Source organism: Anarrhichthys ocellatus, unplaced genomic scaffold (assembly GCF_004355925.1).
Source record: "Anarrhichthys ocellatus isolate YVR2014 unplaced genomic scaffold, GSC_Weel_1.0 scaffold81, whole genome shotgun sequence".
NCBI classification, from domain to species: Eukaryota; Metazoa; Chordata; class Actinopteri; order Perciformes; family Anarhichadidae; genus Anarrhichthys; species Anarrhichthys ocellatus.
The window spans coordinates 172,275-196,232 of NW_022280111.1; the positions used below are offsets into that span (position 1 = coordinate 172,275).

Consider the following 23,958-nt stretch of genomic DNA (forward strand, 5'->3'; position numbering starts at 1 on the left):
CTGAGCACAAGCTGGATAAATGTCAAACCTGAATGGCAAGGAACTCTTGTTATAAATATAAATTAAATTATAATGGCAGTGGCATTTTTCTCATCGCTTTATGACTGTGATATTCATGATCTTGCAAAGGGCAGCACCGGGGCCAATATGGCTATTTTTTTTTTGGTCAGATTTTGGCCATGCTTTTATTGAGTTGTCTGCATTTACTGGATGGATTTACTTGGTACAGACATCTAAGGTCTTTGACTTGATCCCCAGACTTTTCCTGTGGCGCCACATACAACATCAACCAGATGGACTGACACGACATTCTGTACATTTATGGTTTCTAAATAGTGTTTTCTAATGGCTTCTGGTGAACTTTTAACTTCATCTGATCAAAATTTTAATTTGTCCAATACTTACGACCAAATACTTGCAAAGCGAATGGCCTTCCTCTCAGCCTCAGCTGTTGCAAATGTAAACATGCTAACTACAGCTCACAGGACAGAGAAACGAAAAGTGGACGATGAATGAAGGAGACACAGTGGAAAAAGGACTAGTGTGGAGTTACAACCAATGATACGCCATGACAGCTGTTGTGTAGTATAGTTAAAGTCTGGAGGAGAGGCCGTGATATTGCATCGTATCATACATCAGAAAGCTTGAGTTAAAACTATCAATCTAATCCGATCAATTGCGTTTTAATCAAATCCTTTCCTGTCGGCATTACATGCACAATACTGGCCGTCTGATTATACTGAAGAACAGCTTGCAGAGAAAAGCTGGGCTTGTGTCGCAAATGTTTGCACACATAAAATCCTCTGTCATGGCAACGCTGCACACTTCTGAACTCGGCTTCGCTATCCCCAATTACAGCTTCCCAGTCCTAGTTTATCTATGTCTTCAGCTCAATTGAGGTTGAACTCAACCTATGAGGCAGTTGTCTTTGAAGAAATATCTGAAGAAATGCAGAAAACCCACGGACACACTACACATAGTACTTTTGCATTTAGGTATAAATGTCTCAGACTCCTCGGCATGCCTTTCCATTGCGTTCTGCTGTTCAGATGTTGTAGGAGGAGATGAACAAGTTGTTTTCTTGGCTCGCTGATGTCTTTCTAAAGGCCACACTCTAGCCCACTTACAGTATTTACTGCAGCGAACTTGCAAGCAATCATTATTTACTGTAATTAGAGGTAAATGCATAGGCATAATGGGGGAAACAAGCTCCACGGGAGGCCATGCATGACGAATAACTGCATTAGCAATTTGATACAAATTAAATCAATGGAGCCCAGCAAGACGATTTACAACAGAAGGGACTGAACAGCGAGGTGATCAAGAGGTGAACCAAGCTCGAGATTTGTTTGTGCAATATAGTCTACATTACCCGATCCGGCTAAGCTGAGGAGGCATTCAGCTCATTGAAAATATGATGGCAATGTTATTGCGAGAGCAGCCACTGTGCAACCGCAGCACCGGCACGGGCACGGCCTCTGCCATCGCAAACAGCCCGTTTTTAAAATGTACTGATCAGAGAGGCTGAGAGAGACAGAGGGAGATGTAACCTGTATTGCCTTACTGCAGTGGTTAAGTGGTTTTACAGTGAGATTGATCCAACCAATCACCTCATTTCCTCTCTCTCATCAACCGTAGTAAGCCAAAGCGCTGATAGTTTATCCGTCTGAGAAAGGGGATTTGGAAGTGCCAAGTGCAACACAGGAAATTATTCTGCAAAAGTCTGGTTGTGGCAGGCCTGATTGCCGGCATCAGCGAGGTTGACCAGCGAGCGAGCGACGAAGCGATTCTGAAGGACTGTTTCGGTGTCGGCCAACCGGGGACGTAAATGGATTCGACACAGAGCAGTGGTTGTGGTCCCTTCTTGTAAGGCTAGGGGTTTCGTTTAATCTCACGGCGCGGAATAGGAAACTGCTGATTGTTGGGGGTTTCCAAATGGTATGGCACAAGAGAAAGGACAACACGGTGCTAATGAGGAGCCGGCATCGAACGATAAACCGATTCGAAGAAAACACACGCTTGTATTTGAAATGTCATGTGAAAATGAGACCACAGGATAGGGCTTGGACGGAGCTGAACAAGGATGTTCTTGCAGGCAAGATGTAAAACAGCCCGGCTAAGTGCATTCTGAACGCTGAGCATTGTGGACTACATTTACAACACAATGAGCTTTCCAAAAATTCAATATGCACATTGACTAAAAATATCTTGTCTGAGCATGGCAGTGGAGGGAGCGACCAAGAATGAAGTCATATCCCTGAGGACTTTGGCTTTAGTCTCCTCCTCCAAAGCAATCAATCGAAGTGGAAATCTTTTCTTTTTTTGGCCCCACTCTCCACTGATAGATGGAGGGCAAGGTCACCACAGATATGAGTGTGTATCTGAAATATGTGACGAAAGAAAGGCAGTTCTTTCTACTTTTAGCCTAAAAGCCAGAGTGCACACTGCACACTGTTAAAGGAATGGTTTGACATTTTGAGAGAGATGCTTATTCACTCTCTTGCTGAGAGTTGGACGACAAGATCAATGCCTCTTTCATGTCTGTATGCTAAATATAAGGCTACTGCTTAGCTTGGCATAAAGACTGGACCGCAGAACACGTTATGTATATCCTATAGGTTTATGTTATGAGCACCAGTTTCAACGTCCTTTTTGAGAAATCATGTTGTTATCCATCATTTAGGTATCTAAATACTACAGTTACCATGCTAAATGTATGCCACACACCTTAGTTGCTGAATCCATCCAAAAATCGACCCAGAATTTATAAGTGAATTGATTTGAGATGCAGATTGTATTGTGATATTTCTTAGTTTTTTATGCTGCTGATTGAACGGGATACTTTCATGCTCATCCAAATAGTGCTCAAACAATGAGTCACGTAACATTCTCCACGGGGAAAAACGAATGGGACTTTTACTTCTGGAACCAAGGGCGCCCAAAATAGCTTCTCCCACTTTGCAACTCCATCAGTGAACTTAAGAAGGACAATTTTGTTACCTTCAATAGAGCCAAGCTAGCTGCTTCCAGTGTTTATGCACTGCTGGTGGCTGTAGTTTCATATTGAACAGACAGACATGACAGAGATTCTCATCTAACTTTTGGAAAGAAAGCGAATTAGCACATTTCCCAAAACTATTCCTTTTACTCCTTCTTCATATCTCAATGTCATTTGGCTACCTCTTGCTCTGCTTGACTGCATTTTCCAAATACTCTTTATTCTGCAGGGTGGGAAAAAAAGCCTATTTCAACCGTCTTTGGAGACTAAATGTCTCTGCAGAAACTATTTGATAATACATTTTTAGGGTCAGCAGCTTTCTAATCTAAGGTGACACACAACCTGTGAAAGGTCATACAAATACTCACATACCCGCTCAGAGCATTAGCATCGAGGAGGTGGAGGAGTGTAATAACACCTCATGGGAAATTAGCTGATGGCAGCAGCTAAGCTGCTCCCCGGCCTTACCTAAAGGGGCCGACTTATTGAAGAGCCAACCAAATATCAATAAGGGTGGTTTAGCTGTGCACTGCTCACGGATAAAGAGCTTATGCATGAGACCTCTAGAAGCACACTTGAGCTCGGCATGTAAAATGCTGTCGCTTCAAGCAAATTCCTGATTAAATCCCCCCCAACATATTTAGTTGGCTGTGTGAGGGGAAGCCTGGTGTTGGCTTTGAGGCACGGCTCCAACCACGGAGGAGGACAGAAAGAGAGCGCGAGTAAGGGGGTAGTATAGGTTGAGCGCTTTACATGCTGCAGATGAGTCAGTTTGAAGTCTCCCCTCAGGCCTTTATGATCCTCTGTGTGGTACAGGAGTGACACTCTCACAGATGATGCACCCCTGAACATGACCCTGGCACCATATGGAAAGCACCGATGCACTGCATCTGCAATGTAGTCGTAGTATTGCTGCAGTTTGAATTAATTGCTCAATATTATCATACAGATTTTTTTTCTTTTTGGGCGTTGTAGCATTGCTGTTGGCTGCCTTTTACGTGTCGAGCAAGTTTAATTTGACATGAATACATTGGCGAGAAGGGAAAGAAAAAAAGGAAGCGGTGAGAAAAGGAGTGTCCGGCGCCGCACCTCGTTTCCACGGTCAGCGACACCAGGGCCAGCTCGCTAAATGAAATATCACTTTAACATCTGCGATGCTGGTTGTGGATTTACAGCTTCTGCAAAGAGAACAGGACAACATTGCCTCATATGCATCATTAATTTTTATTACCTCTCCTGGAAATCGGTTCATTTGGCATTTGATTGCCATTTCAGGACGTTATTGCTGTTTTTTCAGGGATGCGCACGCACTCGTCGGCTCTGTGGTCACAGACTCGGAGGATGGAAAGCTGCAGCAACTCAAACTTGCATTAGTTCATTCTTGCAACAAATGTTTTATTTTTATTTTTTTTAACGATAATACCTCGTTAGACTCCAGCCGTCCATTCTTTTCACTTGAAACACATCGGTTCATCCGCATGTCTGTGCACTGACTGGCACTTACAACCGGCATGGCCTCGGTCTCTGCCTACGTGTCTCATTAATAGAGGCTGACTCATGTCGTTTTGAATGCGGGCGTCGAAATAGGGTCACACAGGCCGAGAAATGAAAGGAGAGGAAACCAAGGTAACAGTGACACTGCAGAATACGTTGGGCTGTGTATATAAATATATGCAAATATGAATTAATTCTAGTGCTTCATGCATGATTCATGAGACTCACGGGGTAGCATACACGCACAAAATTTCTTCAAGAGAATTGCTTTCTTTATTCTTTTTCTGCAGGTCTCTTCAGACAGCAACAATGTAATAACCTCCAGAGAGAAAGCACTTAGCAAAGACAAAAAATAAAATCTTCCCCCACCAGAAAAGGAAGTTGCTTTCTGACTTGCCTGAACATCTTCATCAAGTCTGCACGCGGTGAACCTCTTTGCCTCAGCTTTTTTTTTTTTTTTTTTGCGTCATCAGCAATATTTTAGACAGCATATCGCCATGATAACATCAAATATAACCTTTTTAAAAATGAACAATACCTCACTTTGGATATGTGATTAGCTCTTTGAGTGAAGGCTTAAGGTTTTGGAAGTAGGGCAACTCTTTCATATGCGATTAGGCGCTCTTAAGTCCGTCCTCGTGCAGAGAGAATGACAGAATGAGAGGAGGAAAGGTGAGGGAAGGCTCATCAACCTTGGAAATGTTACAGGCACTTGGCTGTGGTCGTCCAGGACCCTTTCCACACTCCTCTGGTGTGAATGTACAGTGTGCATAGGTCAAGGAGAGGAGAGCACTGAAAAGCTGCATGGAGAAAGAAAAGTCTCATGTGGGAGAGAGAAGGTGAAAGAAGGAAGGAAGGAGAAGAAGAAGAGCAGAGAGGATCAAGCCAGTGCAGAGCAGGGCAAACATGTTGTGTGTCAGCGCTGTCGAACGCAGTCAAATGTCTCACTACAATCAAGGCGACGCGGAGCTTTGGCTCGGACGCACAAAGCCGGGCCTTACTGGCTTACCTCAGCACTGCACCAGAGCGAATGTCACTAGATATTACCATGTGGACCACTGAGCCGAATCTCCCACATCACGGTGGACAGGGGCCGTTTTACATCCCTTCCTTACTCCCACTCTCCTGCCCTGCGGACACACACTTCCCTTAGCTTCCTGAAATGTGTCTGTTGGAGACATTCACATTAAATATGAATAGCCTCAATAATAAATGGAGGCTCTCAGAGATTACATCCTGGGTACAAAACAGAAAAACAAAAAAAAGCGATCCAGTGTTTGTGACACAAAGCTCTTAACATTCTCCCTTGTCACTTTTATGCCATTTTAAATCATTTGGGCACAATGTGTTACAACATAATGTTTTTTTTCTAGCATTTCCTCACTTTGCATTTGAGTGCTTTTCTTGTCCTTCCTGTGTGCCAAGTGGATATACAATGAGTTATTTCTACAGCACAATACACTTGTATGAATGTATGAATACAGTTTCAGGCTACACTATGTTATATGATGTGTGTGAATGGCATTAATTCCTGTTATACACAAAAGGTTTATACACAGAGCAGCATTTTAAGCCAAAGTCTCCTCCATTTCCTCCTCCAGGGACAAGTGCGCAGAGGAGTGGCTGGGACTGGATCTCGTTTTCAGGCTGATAGAGCCGTACAGTTTGGCTGAACGCTTGGAATAAGCGACGACCTTCCTCCTGTACATCTCCCCCTTCCACATGGAGATCATCAGCAGCGTGGAGAGCACCACGCCGCCCAGCGTGAGCAGGCACAGTCCCGCTATGACGCACCGGTCCAGGTGGGCACCTATCCGGGCGCTCTCCATCTCCAGCTTCTCCATCTCCCTCGCCGACACGCTGTCACTGTCCACCTCCACGTCCCGTGGCACAGCGTAGGAGATGATCACCAAGGAGATCCCGGTCACCAAGAACGTGACTGCACTGATAAAGCCGTAGTCTATGGAGGTCCCGGGGCCCTCCCCAAAGGAGAGATCGTCCTCGGACATGAAGGAAAGCTCCGGCAATATCTCAGAGCAAGGCTCGCCGTTGCGAACGGGTCTGTGAGTACTTTTACAACTCGTGTCCGGGCTGGCCACTTGCAGGTTAACATTCTCGTCAATATAGGTGAAAGATGTCTCTAATTCATCGTCGCAACAAATCTGGACTTTCTCCTCGCCGAGGTGAGCGAGTTTAACCTCTGCGCCTCCCCTGCGCGGCGCCGTCCTTGGTGCTGAATGACACCGGCCATGGCCGCTGCGGGCCGGGTTACAGCCACCCTCCCCCGGGAGCGCTCCTCCTGTTGATCCGCCCGTCTTGCGGACGTGCAACGTGCTGGAAACCCGGTCAAGGACGTCGGGAAGATCGGGCTGTTTGCCTCTCTCATCTGCGGGAAGCAGCACCGGAGAAGCCATTCGTGTTTCACCACCCGCTGGTTCACTCTGAGCCTTCCTCCCACGATGCTTTCACTCCACAGCATCCCTGATGAGAGGACACACACCACATCTAAGTTAAATGGTGCATCTTAAATATATTAGTATAAAGCCTGAAACCTTAGATCATTGCGCAAACACTTGTGCGTAATTTGGAACGATGCGCAAAATGCACATGCCTCAATAGTTTAAACTGCACCGAAATCATCAACACTTTAAAGTTGAGAGGATCGTTTAAGAAAAATCCGTGTATCCTTCTCGAAAGGCGCTTATAGTGGCTGTGATTAGCCAAATGCCTTCGTATCCAATTAGGAAAACAACCCACGCATTAACCCAGATTATGCTATAGTCTAATTCTGTTTCAGAATAAACACAGCCTAAATGCACAAGATAAACTGGGCTAAACCCAAATCACACGTCAAATACACGTACACACTGTTTACGTATACATTACAGTCTGCATCGGAGAAAAACATCATGAAATGATTTCCCACCGCAGCTTTTAGCACCGAATGCATCCAACAGTTCCATACTCCTGCACACTTTATTTGAATTCAGCAGAGGAGGTGAGGTGCTCCCCTGCATAAAGGGTGGACCAGTCGTGCACAACGCGGCTTTATCTGTCTCTAATCCCCAACAGAATCACCTCCTCAGACTGCACAAGTAGGAAGAAATAAACTCACCGCGTTACTCCAGCATTACCGCCGCCTTGTCTTCAGCTGGTGACGGCGCATAACGGTGACAGATAAAAGGAAAAAGCCTTATCAGTGGAAAATGCTTTGAATGTATTCTCTCTCTCTCTCTTTCTCTCTCCCCCCTCTCCCCCCTCTCCCTGCTCGATGCTGTGGCGGCGGGCTGCACTGACTGGAGCTCTCCGTTAGTCCCTCCCACACACAGCGCCTCGGCTTGCCCGCGCTGTGGCGCTGAAAGGAGCCTCGCTATCTGTGAGCCGATTGAAATCACAGGCAGCCAGTCAACACACAAACCATCAGTGCTCTCCCCCCAGGGAAACATTTATTGATGCCATATAAATGTCAGAGTACAGAGTAAAGCTCCTATGGAGGCTAAAAGCAGGTTAGTAGGCCACAGCAGATTAGAAAAAAAGACATAAAATAAGTCTATAGCACAATATACAGGAGCTCAAGTACCATGAAGTTTCATAAGGTTGCTATAAAGTCAGTGCTGGACACCACAGACACATTTGAAGTCCCTATAGGGATCACACAGAGATAACATGATGATGCCAGTACAGATATATAACAGCCAAAGTTCTCTAAGGTTATTTTGTTGGATGATTTTTATAATAAACAAGACAAATAGCACATGATGATGTTTGTTTTGCCACACCATTGAAGATCACGGACGTGCAAGCAATATTGTGTACACGGTGTGTTATCTGTTGATGCGGTCAGGGTATCAGAAAGCAAATCTGTCATCATATCAATACAAAAAAAAAACAAATCTGTCATCACATCAGAAAAATCCATCCAGTGGCACTGAGCAAACGACATTGTTTGAACTGCGTTTATCATGTACCATCTGTTCTCCTGCGCCCCCTTTAGAAGATTACTGCTCACTGCTCACCAAAGCCATTCTAATCCATGTTTAATCTGGAGATCAAATAGGTCGTCTGATCTGTGACCCCGTGTAAATCTTCAGGAGCTTCATCGCATTCCCGCCACATCTTCAGACTAGATGTCTTGGTTCCATCTTTGAAGATAAATGACAAACAACAAGATGGCAAGTTTACTTAGAAAGTGACACTTGGTAAAGTAGATGTAAAGTGCGGGCCACCATCAACCATTTACGAGCTTAATCCCGCGTTAAACTGAATATTCGCTTGCTGGCTGCTCCACCTTATTTTAGTGCAACCAGGCAGCAGCTATAAATATAGCTCCGCCACTTTTCCTGGAGTCCCAGTGGCTGGGTGAACGGCTTTGGCTCATTTCCCAACAAGGGCTCCATTTAACAGATGAGTAAAGAGAAAAGGGAGAGTGAGGGGGAGAGGACGACAGAGAGGGAGTCAGAGACAGACAAAGATTTACTCCACCATCTTTGTTCCAGAAATGAGTTTGCAGAGGTGGGATGAAAGATACTCCCTGGTCATTGACTGATGAATCATAATAATTTATGGTGTGTTTGGTCAGATTGTGGTCAACTTTAGTCGGTCTCATGCAGAGCAATAGAGAGAGGAGGCTGAAATCTGAAATCATCTGAGGGGGCAAAAGCAGCCAACTATCAGATGCTATCTGTCTGCAACAGTGCACCACTTTTCCTGCTGGCAAGGACACCAGGCTTGGAAGGGGAGGGGCGGCTGAGGACTCGGTGCTTCTAAAGGCTATAAATCCTCATAGTGTGTCTCCCGCCACAGGCATGGACCCACACCCAGAATAGACATTATGAATCACTGATGCAGCACTGCTTTTTTTCTTTAAGCAGTAGCAGTTATCAGAAGGTGATGGAGAGGGAGGAGGGAGGGGTGGGGGGGAGGGGGGGAGTGGTCCCTCTAAATACAGCAGTAGGAGGGAGAAGAGGAGTGTGACAGTGCACGTGTGGGAGTGTGAATTATGAAGTGAATTCATAGATGAGGGAGTGACTAGGTTCACTTCACCTCCAGCTGCTCCGGGAGCTGCTGAAGCTGGTCAGTGTCCCACATTAGCAGACTCTGTGAATGTAAATGAGAACAACTGTGAGAATGAGAAACAGGTAAAAAAGCCCGTAGGCCCGTTGCACCAGCTCGTCTTAGGTTCAAACTCGCAACACATACTTCATTTAAAATGTTTAACACCACACAAACAAGCTCTTGAGATGAGTTGTTCCTAATTATTTAAACCCAATAACCGCCAGCTGTAATGTAGTTATGTTCGCGTTATTTTGGAGTAATCGTAACTACAAGATGGCAACTTGTAAATAGCGTTGAAGTCAATATCCAAGTCACAAATAAACCACATTCACGGCGATAATCATGAGCAATCAAGTTGGAACATCCCTTTACGTCAACCTCAACCACTTAACCTAAAGGGAGAGATTTCAGGAATTTTTCTCTACGAAAGTGAAAACAAAGTGTTGACAAAATGGCTGCAGAGCCCCGATCACTGGCACTTACATCAAAACAGAATTGAGTGTTAATACTAATGCAGTTGATTCAGCTAATTTAACAGCTTGTTTTATATCTGGTTTCACATAAGGTCCCCAACTAGGCCTACCAACTGTTTTGTGTTGTCTAATGACATATGAAGACTCGTGAGTCGCACATATGGGAATCGTTCCCATTTATCCCAACTATCCCGTATAACATGAACACCCCATTACTGAACCAACTGGCAAAAGTTGTTAGCTTAATATATGACCCGTTTAGATAAATAAGTATAAATTAATTATGTTCTGTACACCTGACCTGATCATGACTAAAATGCAGAATCAATAATCATGACAGTCAAGATTTAAAAATTCCATTTAATAAAAACAACACAATATAGCTCAAATTCCCAAATGACTAGATCGGTTAGCACAAGGGACATTAGCATAATCACACTTCACCAGCTGAACGATGAGTCTACAGCTAACTCTGAAAAACTTTACACACAAACTTTGACTGAGGAAAAGCTGGTGCCACCCAATCCAGACCTCAACATACAAGAGACAAATGAATTAGTAAGACAACATGTGGAAGCAGCGAAACCCTTTCAGTTGTTCATACTTAATTTAGCCTTATTACACATTGAACAAGATGTAGCCTGTGTGTTGTGGGTCAAAGCAAACCTTCCCCGCCAGCTGCCAGAGAGCATCCAGACGTCAGCGGCAGAGTAGTGTGTCACAGCAGCGGGGTACTGTAGATTATTAATAAGCAGGTGTACCCACTCCCCCAGGGTTTGTTTGGAACGTCTGGCACGCAAACCCTTCAGTAGCTCCTAAAAAGCCTCCCAGAGAGGAGAGTGCATGCAGACAGCAGGATGACAAGGGGATTAAGAGAAAGGCAGCCTGATGTTGTTGTTTTTTTCTTCTTCTTCTTCTTCTTCTTCTTCTTTTTGACAGGATGGCTGGCGGCGGTGGCGGCAGACACTCTTATGAAATATTTAGCACTTGGACCCTCAAGTTCATTTACAGTGACTTCACTAATTGAAGTGGTGTGGCTGGCCTCAACAATGCAGACACTGTGGGTGTGGGATAATGGAAGCATGATAATGGCCTTCTTAGTGGCGTGTGTGTGTGTGTGTGTGTGCGTGTGTGTGTGTAGGCAAAGATTTATGCTTCAAGCAAAGATAAAACCTCACAGAAAGAAAAGGAAAAAAAAGCCTTTTGGTGATTAAGCAAGCCGACTGGGATGATTGATTCCACCATCTCATCGACCCGTCTTCTCTTTATCGTCTCTTTGTCATAATTAATGTGATGTTACCCCCTCACGCTACAGCTGCTTTTGAATTATAACGCTCTCAATAGCTCGTGATGATAATTGTCTGTCCCTGTCTCCCACCTCTCCGTCTTCACCTGGAGCGCTGGCTGTCTCCTACAGCCACTCTGATGTGCCCAGTCATAATGGCTTCCTAATTACAACACAACAAACACATTGTTTTTAGCCGCCGGATCCCATTTGTTTTGATAAACACACAGTCAAGTTCAGTTTAGCTCTGTGTATCCCGGTGCTCGCTGAATGGTAGGCGAAATCAGAGCTGCTGCTTAGTATGGACAAGGCAAATGTTTTAGATGGGATGACTTTCATTCATTAGGGTAAATGAGGAAGTCTTGAGTTCAGGCCAAAGACGTCATTTATATTTGGTGACTTCAGCGAGCCAATCACTGAGTAGTCTGCTGGCACTGCTGCCAGTGGTGGACTTTTGCTTCTGTATCTCTTTTGGGATGTTTACCTTGAGATTTCAATTAAGAACAAAAGGACCTTTTTCTTAAAAGCTGCTGTGGATGAATAATGAATTATATATTAACACTGAAGTCACGGTTGAGAATTTGTGAATGTGTCCAATGGTGAGATATTCAGTCACAACACTTCTTTATTTTCGCTGGTACAAATAAACAGGGACTATTCGCATTACAACTACAGATGGCTGACTCTCCATCACGGTCAAATATCAGCCTGAAGGAACTCATTTGAATAAACGCATGAAATGAATTTATTTGGAAGCAAAGGAAAGAGAACATCTTCCACATCAGGAAAGAGTTCAACAGCAGAAATACATAATAGGTATTAAATCTAATTAACTTTCGATTTTCAAAGCTCAGTAACATTTTGAAAGGCCAAAGCATTCATTCGGCTTCATTCCAGACCAGTGCATGGCTCATAATTATGTTTTGCAAAAAAAGGCTCAAACACAGCTATGTGGCAGCTGCTTGAGAAGCTGTTAGTGCTCACACCTGTAAGCATTTGCAATGTAGAAACAGGGTTATGCATTTGACCGTGAGATCACACAGACACATTGTTTCTTTTTCATAATGTGCCATGGTAACCTGGCTCCACACTCTTGTTTTATTGTCTCAGTAGCAGTGCTTGACCATGAGGTGGCAGTGAAGACCCACCGTCAGTGTTGTATGGGACAAGAACAGCATCAGAATCAGGAGCTGGGGAGAAAATTATGTCATTTTAGTGGTACCAATCTTTTCCTCTACCTCTCAACAAAACAGCAAATAACTGCTTTTGTTAAAAAAATGTTAAAGATTTTGAATGCACAGCTTTTACAATGTCGTGATGCTACTGTTACAGATGTACATGATCCCTATGCTGTTGTTCCTGAGCCAGCAGCAGAGGGGAGAGAGGCCTCTGGTGCGGGGACAGTCTTGCTGCCTCTCAGCCTAGAATATTGTGGTTGGTTTACTTCATGTTAATAAATACTATGGATTTGATTATTTTAAATGTGTCTTCTGTGGTTGATTTGGGCCAGTTGTGGAGTGTTGGTCTGCGGATGTTGGCGTGACACTACCTCAACTTAAACCTGCGATAACTGATTATTTTGGCCAGTTGGCATGGAGGTTGTGAACACAACATATTATCACCTCTTAAGTAGATGGCGAACCTGTTGGGAAACAGTTGCATATTTATTTATCCAGCAGTAACCGAGCAACATTATCATTCATTTGGAGTCGTGTTTCTGGCAACCTGGTGAATGGAACTTCCATATTCACACATGAGGGGAGCTGCAGATCATGGGGATAATTCTCTCTTTAGGTTCAACTCTACAAGTGACCCCTTTCACATTGTCATTTGATATTTTGTTTTCAGGCCAATACAAGTATTGATTATTTATTCTTTGAGTAAAGATCTGAATACCTCTTCCACCACTGGCACTGATGTGAACTGGCAGTTAAGTTTATAATCCAGTGGGATGGATCAATTCAATTAAATGAGGCCATTCATCAGTCTCTAATTGAATGGTTTTGCACTATATGATCATAAAGTAGATACTTAGAATAATGAAGCCAGCATTCAGTGTGCTTGGTTCATAGATTTGTACGCCCTAACCTGTAACAAACACATGGACTTTCGGTACTTGTTATTGCGTCAGTCATGAATCATAGCAAGCATAACCATAATGCATTATCAGAACCAATATTCACTTAAAAGGACTTGGCAAGCCCGCTGTGTCTGACACCTCCGGTGGATGCATACAACCTGCTTCCACTCGCAGCAATAACAAAATGTCACCTTTTGAATTGTGGGATCTCTTGACTCGCCGGCTGTGAGGAGTGATGGTGACCTGTCACGGTCTCCCACCTCAACACTTCAGTAAGCCCTCCTCTGATTTGGCGTAATAACCTCAGAGAGTGGGAGGGGGGGGGGGGTTTGATACAGAGGTGACAGTGAATTAATACTACATGGTAAATTAGGTGGACACACTGATATGAAATTGGGAGGATTGTGGGGTTTACAGCACCAGCGAGATTTAACCCGCTGAAGATAATAAGACCCAGGAACACTCGAAACCATGATCTGACTTCTACAAACACTGCCAATAATAGTCAGGTAATCTTACCGTTTATCCACACAGTCTGTAGTTAATCTGTCCACAGTCCAAAAAGCAGTTTTCCTGCAGACTGCTGAGCTCTCATTGCTCAATCAGCCTCCTGGGAAGGTTATATAGACAGCAATATAAACCGCTGCCTCGCCTACTGTGCTGAGATATGAGTCATTTTCATCCCCTGCCTTACTCTTTTCCACTTGAGCCCATGCAGCCTCCCCGGGAATAACAATCACACCAATCTGGAATAGTATTGAGCGGCTGCCTCAAACCTCAGCCAGTTTGTTTGTATTTTTGGCTAGGGGTACTGAAACAGGGGTGGGTGGAAGAGGAGGGGGGGGTTGCTAATCACGAACAGTTAAATCATGTGCGAGTACATCTCGGCGTGTTGTGCCACAGTGTATAACACGCAGATGGAGATGAATGCAGACAGTAGAGGACTTTGTCTCTTCTCCGTGAGAAGCAGCTCCATCAGACGCAATTTCCCTGCTACATTTAACACATGGTTCACATGCGAGTCAGACAATTTAAATAGTGGCATACTGTGTATATAGCACTAAATTACAGACACAGATTGAAGAAAAAGAAAAACTGTCATGTCTCTCATGCTGCGAGCATATTGGCACCCCCACATGAAATGACACCTCAGCACAATGTTGCACTAAAAAGTGATATTAAAGTGACCTTGTCCTTCTTTTTGACATTTATATCTGCTTCCATTGCTGTAATAGTCCTGTAATAGGGTAACTGCTTGCCTTTGGGAAACAATAAAAAGTTTAGAATGATCTTATGATGCTTTATGGGATCATGTTTTATCTCTTCTTATATCCCAACACCTCTGACTTTCTAGCTTATAGCTACAGGGACCTTAATGTGATTTTATCTCTTACTTTATTAATGCAGTAATATTAGAGGTACACGTCCTGTACATCTATGACTGTGTTCATAATATCTAAAGTAGCAGTATAACAGTGTAAATACTCCATTACAAGATAAAGTACTGTATTCAAAATCTTAAAGTAAAAGTAAAGAACTGTTATCAGCTTAAATATACTCAAAATATGACATGCAAAAACACTGCAGACAAATGCCCCCCGTGACTGATATGTTATTACATATCATTTTATTAATTCTTATAATTGAATTCATGTTCAAGCAGAATTTTGATGTTGTAGCGAATGGAGGTGAAGCTAATTCTAACATTTTTATTGGGTAGCTTAATCCCTAACAATGCAATTATAATTAATTAAAATTATTTTGTACACAGATCATATACTATTGTATTCGGCATGGCTACGTGAAGCTACAGCTGTCAAATGTATGTATGGGGTAAAAAAGTGTTTCCCTCTGATTGTAGAAGAGTGAAGTAACATAAAACATTATTCCAATCTCCAGAACTGTATTCTAAAGACACCAAATGTGTCTGGCTACATTTTTGGCAAATGTGTATAAAATGATGCAAACATCTACACATTTATATTGATTAAAATAAAATATAGGTTTCTAATAGGTCAATTAGTATCATATACAGTAGCTTCAATGACGCGTTGAAACAAGCTGATACAGAATATATACAGCCAGAAATATAGCAGTTTAATTGGTTAATTTACATCAATTAATAAAAGAAGAAAAAAAATACTCTATAATATCAGGTGTCTTGTATTGGTCTAGTACTCCTCTTATGAAGCATGGCGTATATGAACACCTTATAAGTATAGGCTACATAATACATTGTCACAAGTTTGGAGAAATGTATAAACCCATTTTTATACCGTTGAATGGTGTGTGTACTCCTTTATCATATGAAAAAAACAACAACTGTACACTGATCAAGCATGTACGTCAGTTGTAGCTACGTGTACACTAGAAAAAAAAATGTCTGCAACCCATCTGAGCTCCCTCAGCCCTTAGGAGAGGAGTCGTGTGCGGGTCCCGGTGGGAGCCGGTGACCTCACAGAGAGGCTCTGCAGGAAGCTCTCAGTCATGACTGCGTGAGCAGAGAGACGGTGAGCAGGGCGCAGAGCGACACCTTCTCTAACCATCTCTTCAAACTTCCACCGGCGACCGAGCCTCAATCTGCTTTCTGGTCTATTGTGTGTGTGTGGGAAAGGGATTCTTTGCGGTATCAGAAAATGTATGTGGTGGAGAAGAAAACGGGACTAGTTTGACCGGATTACATGAGGGTGGAATGAAGTTTTTTTTGGAAAGATTTGGTGCGAGTTGGACTTCTGGTGCCAGGGGGGGGGGCCCTATTATTGCAATGAGTTCTTGTGATTTAGTTTGACCCGCCTGGTGTGAATTTTTTCGTGATGGCAAACCTCACCATGGTCAACGTGACTGTGGAGAACGGCACGTCGGTGCAGGACAATCAAACCCTGGGTGTTTGGACCGACTACACGGTCGAATACAAAGTGGCCAGCGTGTTCCTGGTGTCCCTCATATGCGGCTTGGGGATCGTGGGCAACGTGATGGTCATACTGGTGGTCCTGACCACCAAGCACATGCGGACCCCCACCAACTGCTACCTGGTGAGCCTGGCCGTGGCTGACCTGATGGTGCTGACAGCCGCCGGGCTGCCCAACATCACCGACGCACTGTACGGCCAGTGGGTGTACGGCTACGCGGGCTGCCTGGGCATCACCTACTTCCAGTACCTGGGGATAAACGCGTCCTCGTGCTCCATCACCGCCTTCACCGTGGAGCGCTACATCGCCATCTGCCACCCCATCAAGGCGCAGTTCCTGTGCACCCTGTCCAGGGCGAAGAAGATCATCATGGTGGTGTGGTGTCTCACCTCCGTGTACTGCGTAATGTGGCTCTTTCTGTCCGACACCAAGACGTCGGCGTACGACAACGTGGTGCTGCTCAGCTGCGCCTACAAGGTGTCCAGGACTTACTACCTGCCCATTTACTTCACGGACTTCGCGGTGTTTTACGTGCTGCCCCTCATGCTCGCCACGGTCCTGTACGGACTGATCGCGCGGATACTTTTCCTCAACCCGCTGCCTTCGGATCCCAAAGCCGCCGGCGGCGGCACCAAGAAGTGGAAGAAGGAGACGGGTCAGGGGGGGAGGATGATCGGCAGCTGCTCCTCCAGCAGCACCACGGCTGCCTCCCGCAGACAGGTGGGTTGTGTGTATGCGTGTGTGTGTGTGTGTGTGTGTGCGTGTGTGTGTGTGTGTGTGTGTGTGTGTGGGGGGGGTACCGTTCGATCATTCATGGGTTATCACTTGATGTTGTGATAGTGTTTGTCTTTGTGCGCACGCGTGCGTGTGTGTGTGTGTGAGAGTAGGGGAGAACGGACCACAGGTCGGTTCGATCCCCTCCAATCAGAGACGAGTTTGTGCGTTCCACTCGCGCTAAAGTTGCTTTAATAAAAGCCTATATCAAAGTCAGAGAGAGAAAATAATGTTATTATCAAGAAAAGTGTATTAATGCACCGACCACCGGTCCTGTTATAACTGACCCTGCATACTGGGGCACATTTAATACACATACTGATCCCACTAAACATAAGGCATTTATGTGTTTTACTTTACTATTATTCTGGGTCTCACTGATCCACCGCTATCTGTAAAGGTAATTATTATTATTGCTAAATCAACAAAGTACTTTATGTTTTTTTGCCTTTGACATTTCTTGTCATTAAACCCAATATGTACGCAAGCAATACATTGACACTCCCCTTTGCCAAGTATTGTTGAAACAGTAGAAAATATTTCACATTTTAGAGGTTACATATGGGCTGTAAGGATGAACAGATGAATTAATTTAGCTGAAAAGTCATTGACAGAAAGGTTTAACTCGATAGCTTTAAAACTATAATAACAGACATCTTCATAGACTGATTGGAGATTTACCAGACTTGTGATGCCTAAAAAGTACAGTACATGCTCTAGTTTATGATCAACTCTCATAAGACCATGAGTCATGAGTTTTGAAGGTGATAAAACATTGTTAAGTATGCTTTTTTGTTGAGCTGTTAAAGAGAACGTTGGATCTCCAGGAGCCCAAAAAGAGCATAAGGGTTAACTGTTGACACGTGATAGAAATATGCACTCTATTCAAATTTGTTCGCTATTTTTTTTATATTTTTTTAAAAAGGATACAGCTGACAAGCTCCACTACTTAATCACTTTTTGACATGCAGTGCATCAAAGTGCTGCCAGCTCTCATTTACTTTCAGGTTTAGTCTAATGAACTGCACCTGGAACCCATTTCTTTTCTTGGTTTTCTTTCAGTGGAACAGAGCAGACTTTTTTTTTTCAAACCCTGAAGCACAAAGTCATCCAGCGGCTCGTAGAAAACAACTGACAAAAGTGACAAGACAGAAAGGGTTTTATAGTAAGAGCTCGTGGTGGAGCCACCTTTTGAATCACATTGCTCAGTGAGTGTCTATGTGCATGCTTGAGAAATACAATTTTCTTGTCAATAGTAAAGCACTCTGGCTCATTGTTTTATCCTCATCTCCCCTCTGTTAAAACAACTAAACAAACACCCACAAAGAGTTTCCACTTTGTTCAAAATAGAACAGAATTCTCTAAAGGCACAGCCACACAGGTAGATAGTAGAGAGAGACGTTTGTTTGTCAGATCACGGGCAGAGGCCTTGGAATGACAGGGGGTGTGGTACCCTGACGGAGCTACATGCTCTATTGGATTTTCTAATCAGTTAACTCCAACTCAAATAGGCTTTTGGCTTTTTCTCCATCAGTACAAATCTTTGACTGATGCACACCCACAAACACACAATCACATGTGTTTCTGTGGACACCATTCTTGCAATCTACCATGTATACTTTACTGCATTACCTAAAGGTCAAGACGTAATGAGGATGCAGGATTGGATATTTCTCCCACTGATGACACTGGCAGCGTCCCCATCCAATCTAATTATCCTCACCTGACTGCAACCGAGACGACACAACATACATATGGAGAAGATTTAGTGTCATTCAATTTAATTACCGGATTATCACCTGGTAATTATATTAAATCCAGGTTTTGTTAAATTGCCTGATCAGTCTTCCTTGTTGGAAATTGATTAACAACATCTGAATAATTAAGTTATTACATCTGAATAGTTTCTAAGTATTTACAGAGGAACAGCTTGGTGTGTTTATGGTCACATTGTTCAACCTACAAACATTATTCTCCTGCCTGACAACTCCTTCGCAGTTATCTTTCATAAACTTCGTTCATGATGCGTCAATCTACAAGTTATGAAGTTGTAACGCTGCTCTCTTTTGAAAAACTGTTCAACTGCACATGATCTTACATAGGAAATTCACTGACCTACCAGGGCATCCCATTTATATGGATTAAGATGCAAAAGATTTACTACGAACTTAAATACAATTCTGAGTTAGGATAATTGTGGATATTTTGGTATGGTATGTTTTGGTATGGGAACTTTACACAAAAACTCTGTAATCTGACATGTTTGTTTTCTCTAAAACAAAATTGTGGGGGAAAAAACAGGCTGTGATAGTTTCGTTATTTATGACAAAGGACTGACACATCTATGGGGTTAAATTTCTCGGTTAACAAAAACACAACGAAATGTGAGACCGCATATGTGAAGTCCTCATACTTCAATGATGGATTAGGTTGTCTGGAGGTGCCGTCTAAGACAACCCATTCACCACCTGCCACCTATTTGGTTGAGGTTTGTGAGCCCATAGCATGCAATTTATTATGTGTACCCTCAATTTTTTAATCGATGTTTTTTTGAATGACCACATTTTTTTCTTCGTAGATTTGTAAGTGTTACATAGATGATTCTATTTTGATTGTTTTCTAATGTCAATTGGCTGAATTGATGACTGTTGCCACTAATATGTCATATAATCAATAAACTGTTTTATTTTAGATCAGAAGGGATTGCATTAATCATTGCAGACTGAATCAGTTTCCATAGCAGTTCAGAAATCTGTAGACAGGATTGATTTCTGTAATTAAAGTAAGTCTTTGTGAGGACCAAATTAAGAAGTTCTCACAGGAAAGTAATCAGCAGTAAGTGAGGAGTCAAAATATATCAAGCAAATTGCCTCCGGGTGTACACTATATACTGTCCAATAGTTGTGACAGTTTTTATTTGACTTATCATTTAATATTGTATTTGTAGTTTTTGTACCAGTTTTCTTGGGTTGGTTGGCCTGTATGATCTGATTTGAGCACTTTGTTGCTCTTGAACGCATCCCACTGAGGACACATGGTGAAAAGTCTTCCTGCTGAAGCTGATTGTATGACATGTCCTTTAAAAAAGGAACTCATGTTCTGATGAATGTGTGACATCAGCAGGTCCTTCTAAATAAAATGACCACAAAATAATGAAGACATTAGTGTGTTGCCCTTTTTTTCAGGAACACCAAACTGAACATTCAGCACTTCTGAATTTGTCTGGCATTTAATCCAACCAGAATTCCAGTCACACCATCAATATTTGATCAGGAGCGTGGCTGGTCCGTGTTCATTAAACCTACTCAAGTTGACTCAAGTCAAGTGTTCATGTGGAGATGCAGCTGTGTTCACAGACAACATACTGTGTCAGTCAATAAATACTCCTCTGCCCCGGTGGAGAGAGGCTTGGTCAAAATTACTTTTTATTTTCTTGGGCATGACGGCTCCCCTTGTGCACCGACCCTAAAGTTGCAATCCTTAAGATTTCAGTCCTGGTTGATCCTGCGGTTACCGGTGCAGATTGGTTCAATACTTCAGGTCCCAGAATTCACTTGTTGTGTTGCTACTTTGTCAGAAATCCAACGGTGGAACAAATTAATTCCTCTGAATACTTTGTACGTGGGTAGATGATTTGAATTGGTGAAGGTGGACTCCGCCACCAACAAATGACAATTTTTAGAGTCGGTATGTAAAAACACTGATCGGATATGACTGAAAAAAAATGCAAAGCATAAATAGTATCAAAACATGGTCTCATTTCATTCACATATTAAAATGAATGTTGGCTGAATTCCAACTAGCTGGTTTATTTTCTGGCTCCTGGTATTGTGCATGCTAGCTCACTGTTGGACATTTGAATATACAAAGCCATTGTTAATACTATTAAACACCTGGTCTGCTGTGATGAAAGGCCTCATAGTGTATAGACACCATGTGCATGAAAACCCCTCAAAGTTCAATTAATTGTCCAATTTCATGTGATTTCTTTTTGTTGTGGCATTTCTTAATGCATGATTGACTTTCATTAGGTGACGAAGATGCTGGCTGTGGTGGTGGTCCTCTTCGCCTTACTTTGGATGCCCTACCGCACCTTAGTGGTGGTCAACTCCTTCCTGGACAAGGCCTACCTGGACACCTGGTTCCTGCTCTTCTGCCGTCTCTGCATCTACCTGAACAGCGCCATCAACCCGGTCATCTACAACGCCATGTCCCAGAAGTTCCGTGCCGCTTTCAAGAAGCTGTGTCACTACGGCCCCCAGCGCATGGAGAAGCCGGCCTCTTACAGCGTGGCGCTGACCTACAGTGTCATCAAGGAGACGTCCAACGGGGAAAGTCCCGACCACTTCGCTACAGAAATGGACGACGAGCTAAACGCACCGACAGAGCGGTACTTACCCGCCAGCATCCTGCCAAGTGCCAAGAAGAGACCGTTTGCAGAGCCTTCGCTGTCAGGTGGTGATGTCAAAGCCTGACTGAAAACAATCTTTCCACCCAAGGAGGATAACAGAGAGAGCTGCAGAATAGGTTCAGTCACCAATGGGACATTTTAGAGAAGTTTTAAATACCCCGACCTTCCCCTTTCAATTCAAGTTGCCGAAAGCAAAATAGGATGCCATTTGATGACTGTTAGCATTTCAAAAAAATAAAATAAATACAGGGAACTTTCATGAATCTTGCAAAAATACAGTTCATTAATAAACTGATAAAGCAAACTGAAACTAAATTGAAGCAAACTGCTTCCATCCACTTCCCTCTTCTTCTCCCCTATAAACAGATTCAGACCCTACAAAATGTCACGCTAAACAGAGAGAAGCTTCAGTAATGGATATCATAACATTTAATCACGATATTTATATTGGTATTTATCAAGAATTATGAAGTTCTTGTTGAGCTCAAGATTCACTTGTAGGATGCTGAAGAGAAAATAAATGAATGAAGAATCATCTAATCTGCAGACGTAATAGACGTAAAAGTTAAGTGATTAAATTATACTAAAATAAACATAAAATGTTCAGTCCTGTCAGTCTATACCTCTGAATCCCGCTGTGTGAAATGTTTACAGCCATGGAGCGTATATCTTGGGTCAGTTACGTTCGTCAGTGTAATAATGTTACAGTTTGTTGAGGGTCCCGCTACTGGTTCCTGCCGGCGGCTCTAATTACTGGTGAGAGTACAAGCGTCTGTGCGTGTTATCAGAGGGTGATGCTGCAGGTAAATTAGCATCTGACTTCCTGTTAACAGTACACATCACCTATCTGTTTCGTGTCAGACCTTATATTACATCTGACTAACCCTGTGTGGGACAGTTTCATCAACGTTGTGGCCCAAAGGGGGTCTAAAGCATTATTTGCACTGCATGATAAATAACAGGTACCCCCTCGTGGGGTAAAACTCAAACTGCCGTGACATCACCTTCAACGTGCAACTCATTAGATCCTGTCAACCAAACAGAGGAACGTCTGGACTTCGTCAATTTTCGTAGTTTTGCGGGCTGCCATTTTTTTATATCTTTGTCGAGTGAATACAAAAATCTCGGTCGCTATTGACAATAGCTTGGCTATTTAAAAATGATGGGTTTGTGCATGATGTTCTGATTCTCTCCGACCAATCAGTGGTCTGCAGTATTTGAACCTCACCTTCTAGCTTGGCTTGGCTGGCTTGGCTGGCTTGGAACCTTGACGGAGGTGGTACCAAAAAATAGTTTACTGGGTCCTATTCACAACTTCTGCTAATGGAACCCCCCCCCCCCCCCCCCCAAAAAAAACCCCACCAAATGCTTCTAAGCAAGTTGAGTTGAGTCGTGTTGTACTATGCAGTGGAAATTCGGTAGTCAAAGCAACGCCACACCACAGATCATTCCCTGTTTATCCACAGCAGCTCTTTACCATTAAAGGTTTTTATGGCTTATCGCTTTCTGTGTCAATACAAAAAAAGTTTCGCCATGGAAGTGCTCTTTTTACCGGGAGTTTGATGGAGGGGCGATATCAGTTTGGTCTCTGTGCATTCAGTGGACGGACTGGGCAGCTACTTGCTAGCTTGGTCCCAGCGCTGGAGGTGTGGGGAAGCGGATAGCCTCCAATGCAACTCCAAGTTTTCTTATACGCATGTTGTGTCGTATTAGCTGCCTGGCTAATGAGAATCCATGCATAATAGGGGTAACGTCTAGCTAGCTTTTGGTGGTCAGTAAATACCTCCAAAGGCTGCTTGCTAAACCACCACGACGTCTCGTTTTCTCTTTCCTCCACGTGTTGAATACATAAGATGTAATGTGCGGGTGTGGAGGCTTCAAAGTCTTTTAAAGTCATTGATGGACAGGGCCGAGTAAGGATGGAAAGGAACGGGTAACGTAATTCACTCTAATGACTTTTGTCATTGAGTAATTTGTAGTAAAGTATTGTGATTCAAATTAATAATATCTAATGTGTAAATTATGCCATTTTTCACACAACATATGACCGGTTAGAAATAGTTTTGTTTCTGTCTTGGGATTGGGTGGTATGCCATAGCAGGCTGTCAAGCAAACTTAGTTCATCTACACTATATCAAAGTCTCTAATTTTCCATGAATGGACATTTTCTATCACAATCTGTGTTTTTATCACCCAGCTCTAGGATACCGTATCATCTCAGTGGTACCCAGGTTTCACTTGTAGCAGTAGTCTTTCCTCTTTGTTCATGAACCTCTCCCCACCAGAAACCATGTCATTCAGATGAATCCAAATGCACAAAACCGTGAAATTTTAATCCCGCTCCCGAGAGAAAGCACAGACACGGGATTACATGACCTTTTGAGAAGGTCCCAGTCAAGAAAAGGACAGATAATACAGACAATCACTTAAACCTGCTGTGACATCGAAAAAAACCTCCTGAGCTCTAATGATTTCTGCA

The 23,958-nt window shown here is 43.3% G+C and overlaps 2 protein-coding genes across 2 annotated transcripts; one reads left to right on the top strand and one right to left on the bottom strand.

The window, feature by feature from the left end:
- Window positions 1-3,732: 3,732 nt before the first annotated feature.
- On the bottom strand, window positions 3,733-7,725 carry tmem74 (transmembrane protein 74). The gene is made up of 2 exons (XM_031874521.1): window positions 7,608-7,725; window positions 3,733-6,973 (listed from the first exon to the last, which is right to left on the bottom strand). Exon 2 carries the CDS (start codon window positions 6,904-6,906, stop codon window positions 6,061-6,063), a length of 846 nt encoding a protein of 281 aa, XP_031730381.1. The 5' UTR covers window positions 6,907-6,973; window positions 7,608-7,725; the 3' UTR covers window positions 3,733-6,060.
- An 8,095-nt stretch (window positions 7,726-15,820) lies between these two features.
- Window positions 15,821-22,831, top strand: trhra (thyrotropin-releasing hormone receptor a). Its single transcript, XM_031874539.1, has 2 exons — window positions 15,821-17,014; window positions 21,100-22,831. The coding sequence occupies exons 1-2, from the start codon at window positions 16,199-16,201 to the stop codon at window positions 21,541-21,543; spliced, it is 1,260 nt and encodes a 419-aa protein (XP_031730399.1). The 5' UTR covers window positions 15,821-16,198; the 3' UTR covers window positions 21,544-22,831.
- Window positions 22,832-23,958: the final 1,127 nt, after the last annotated feature.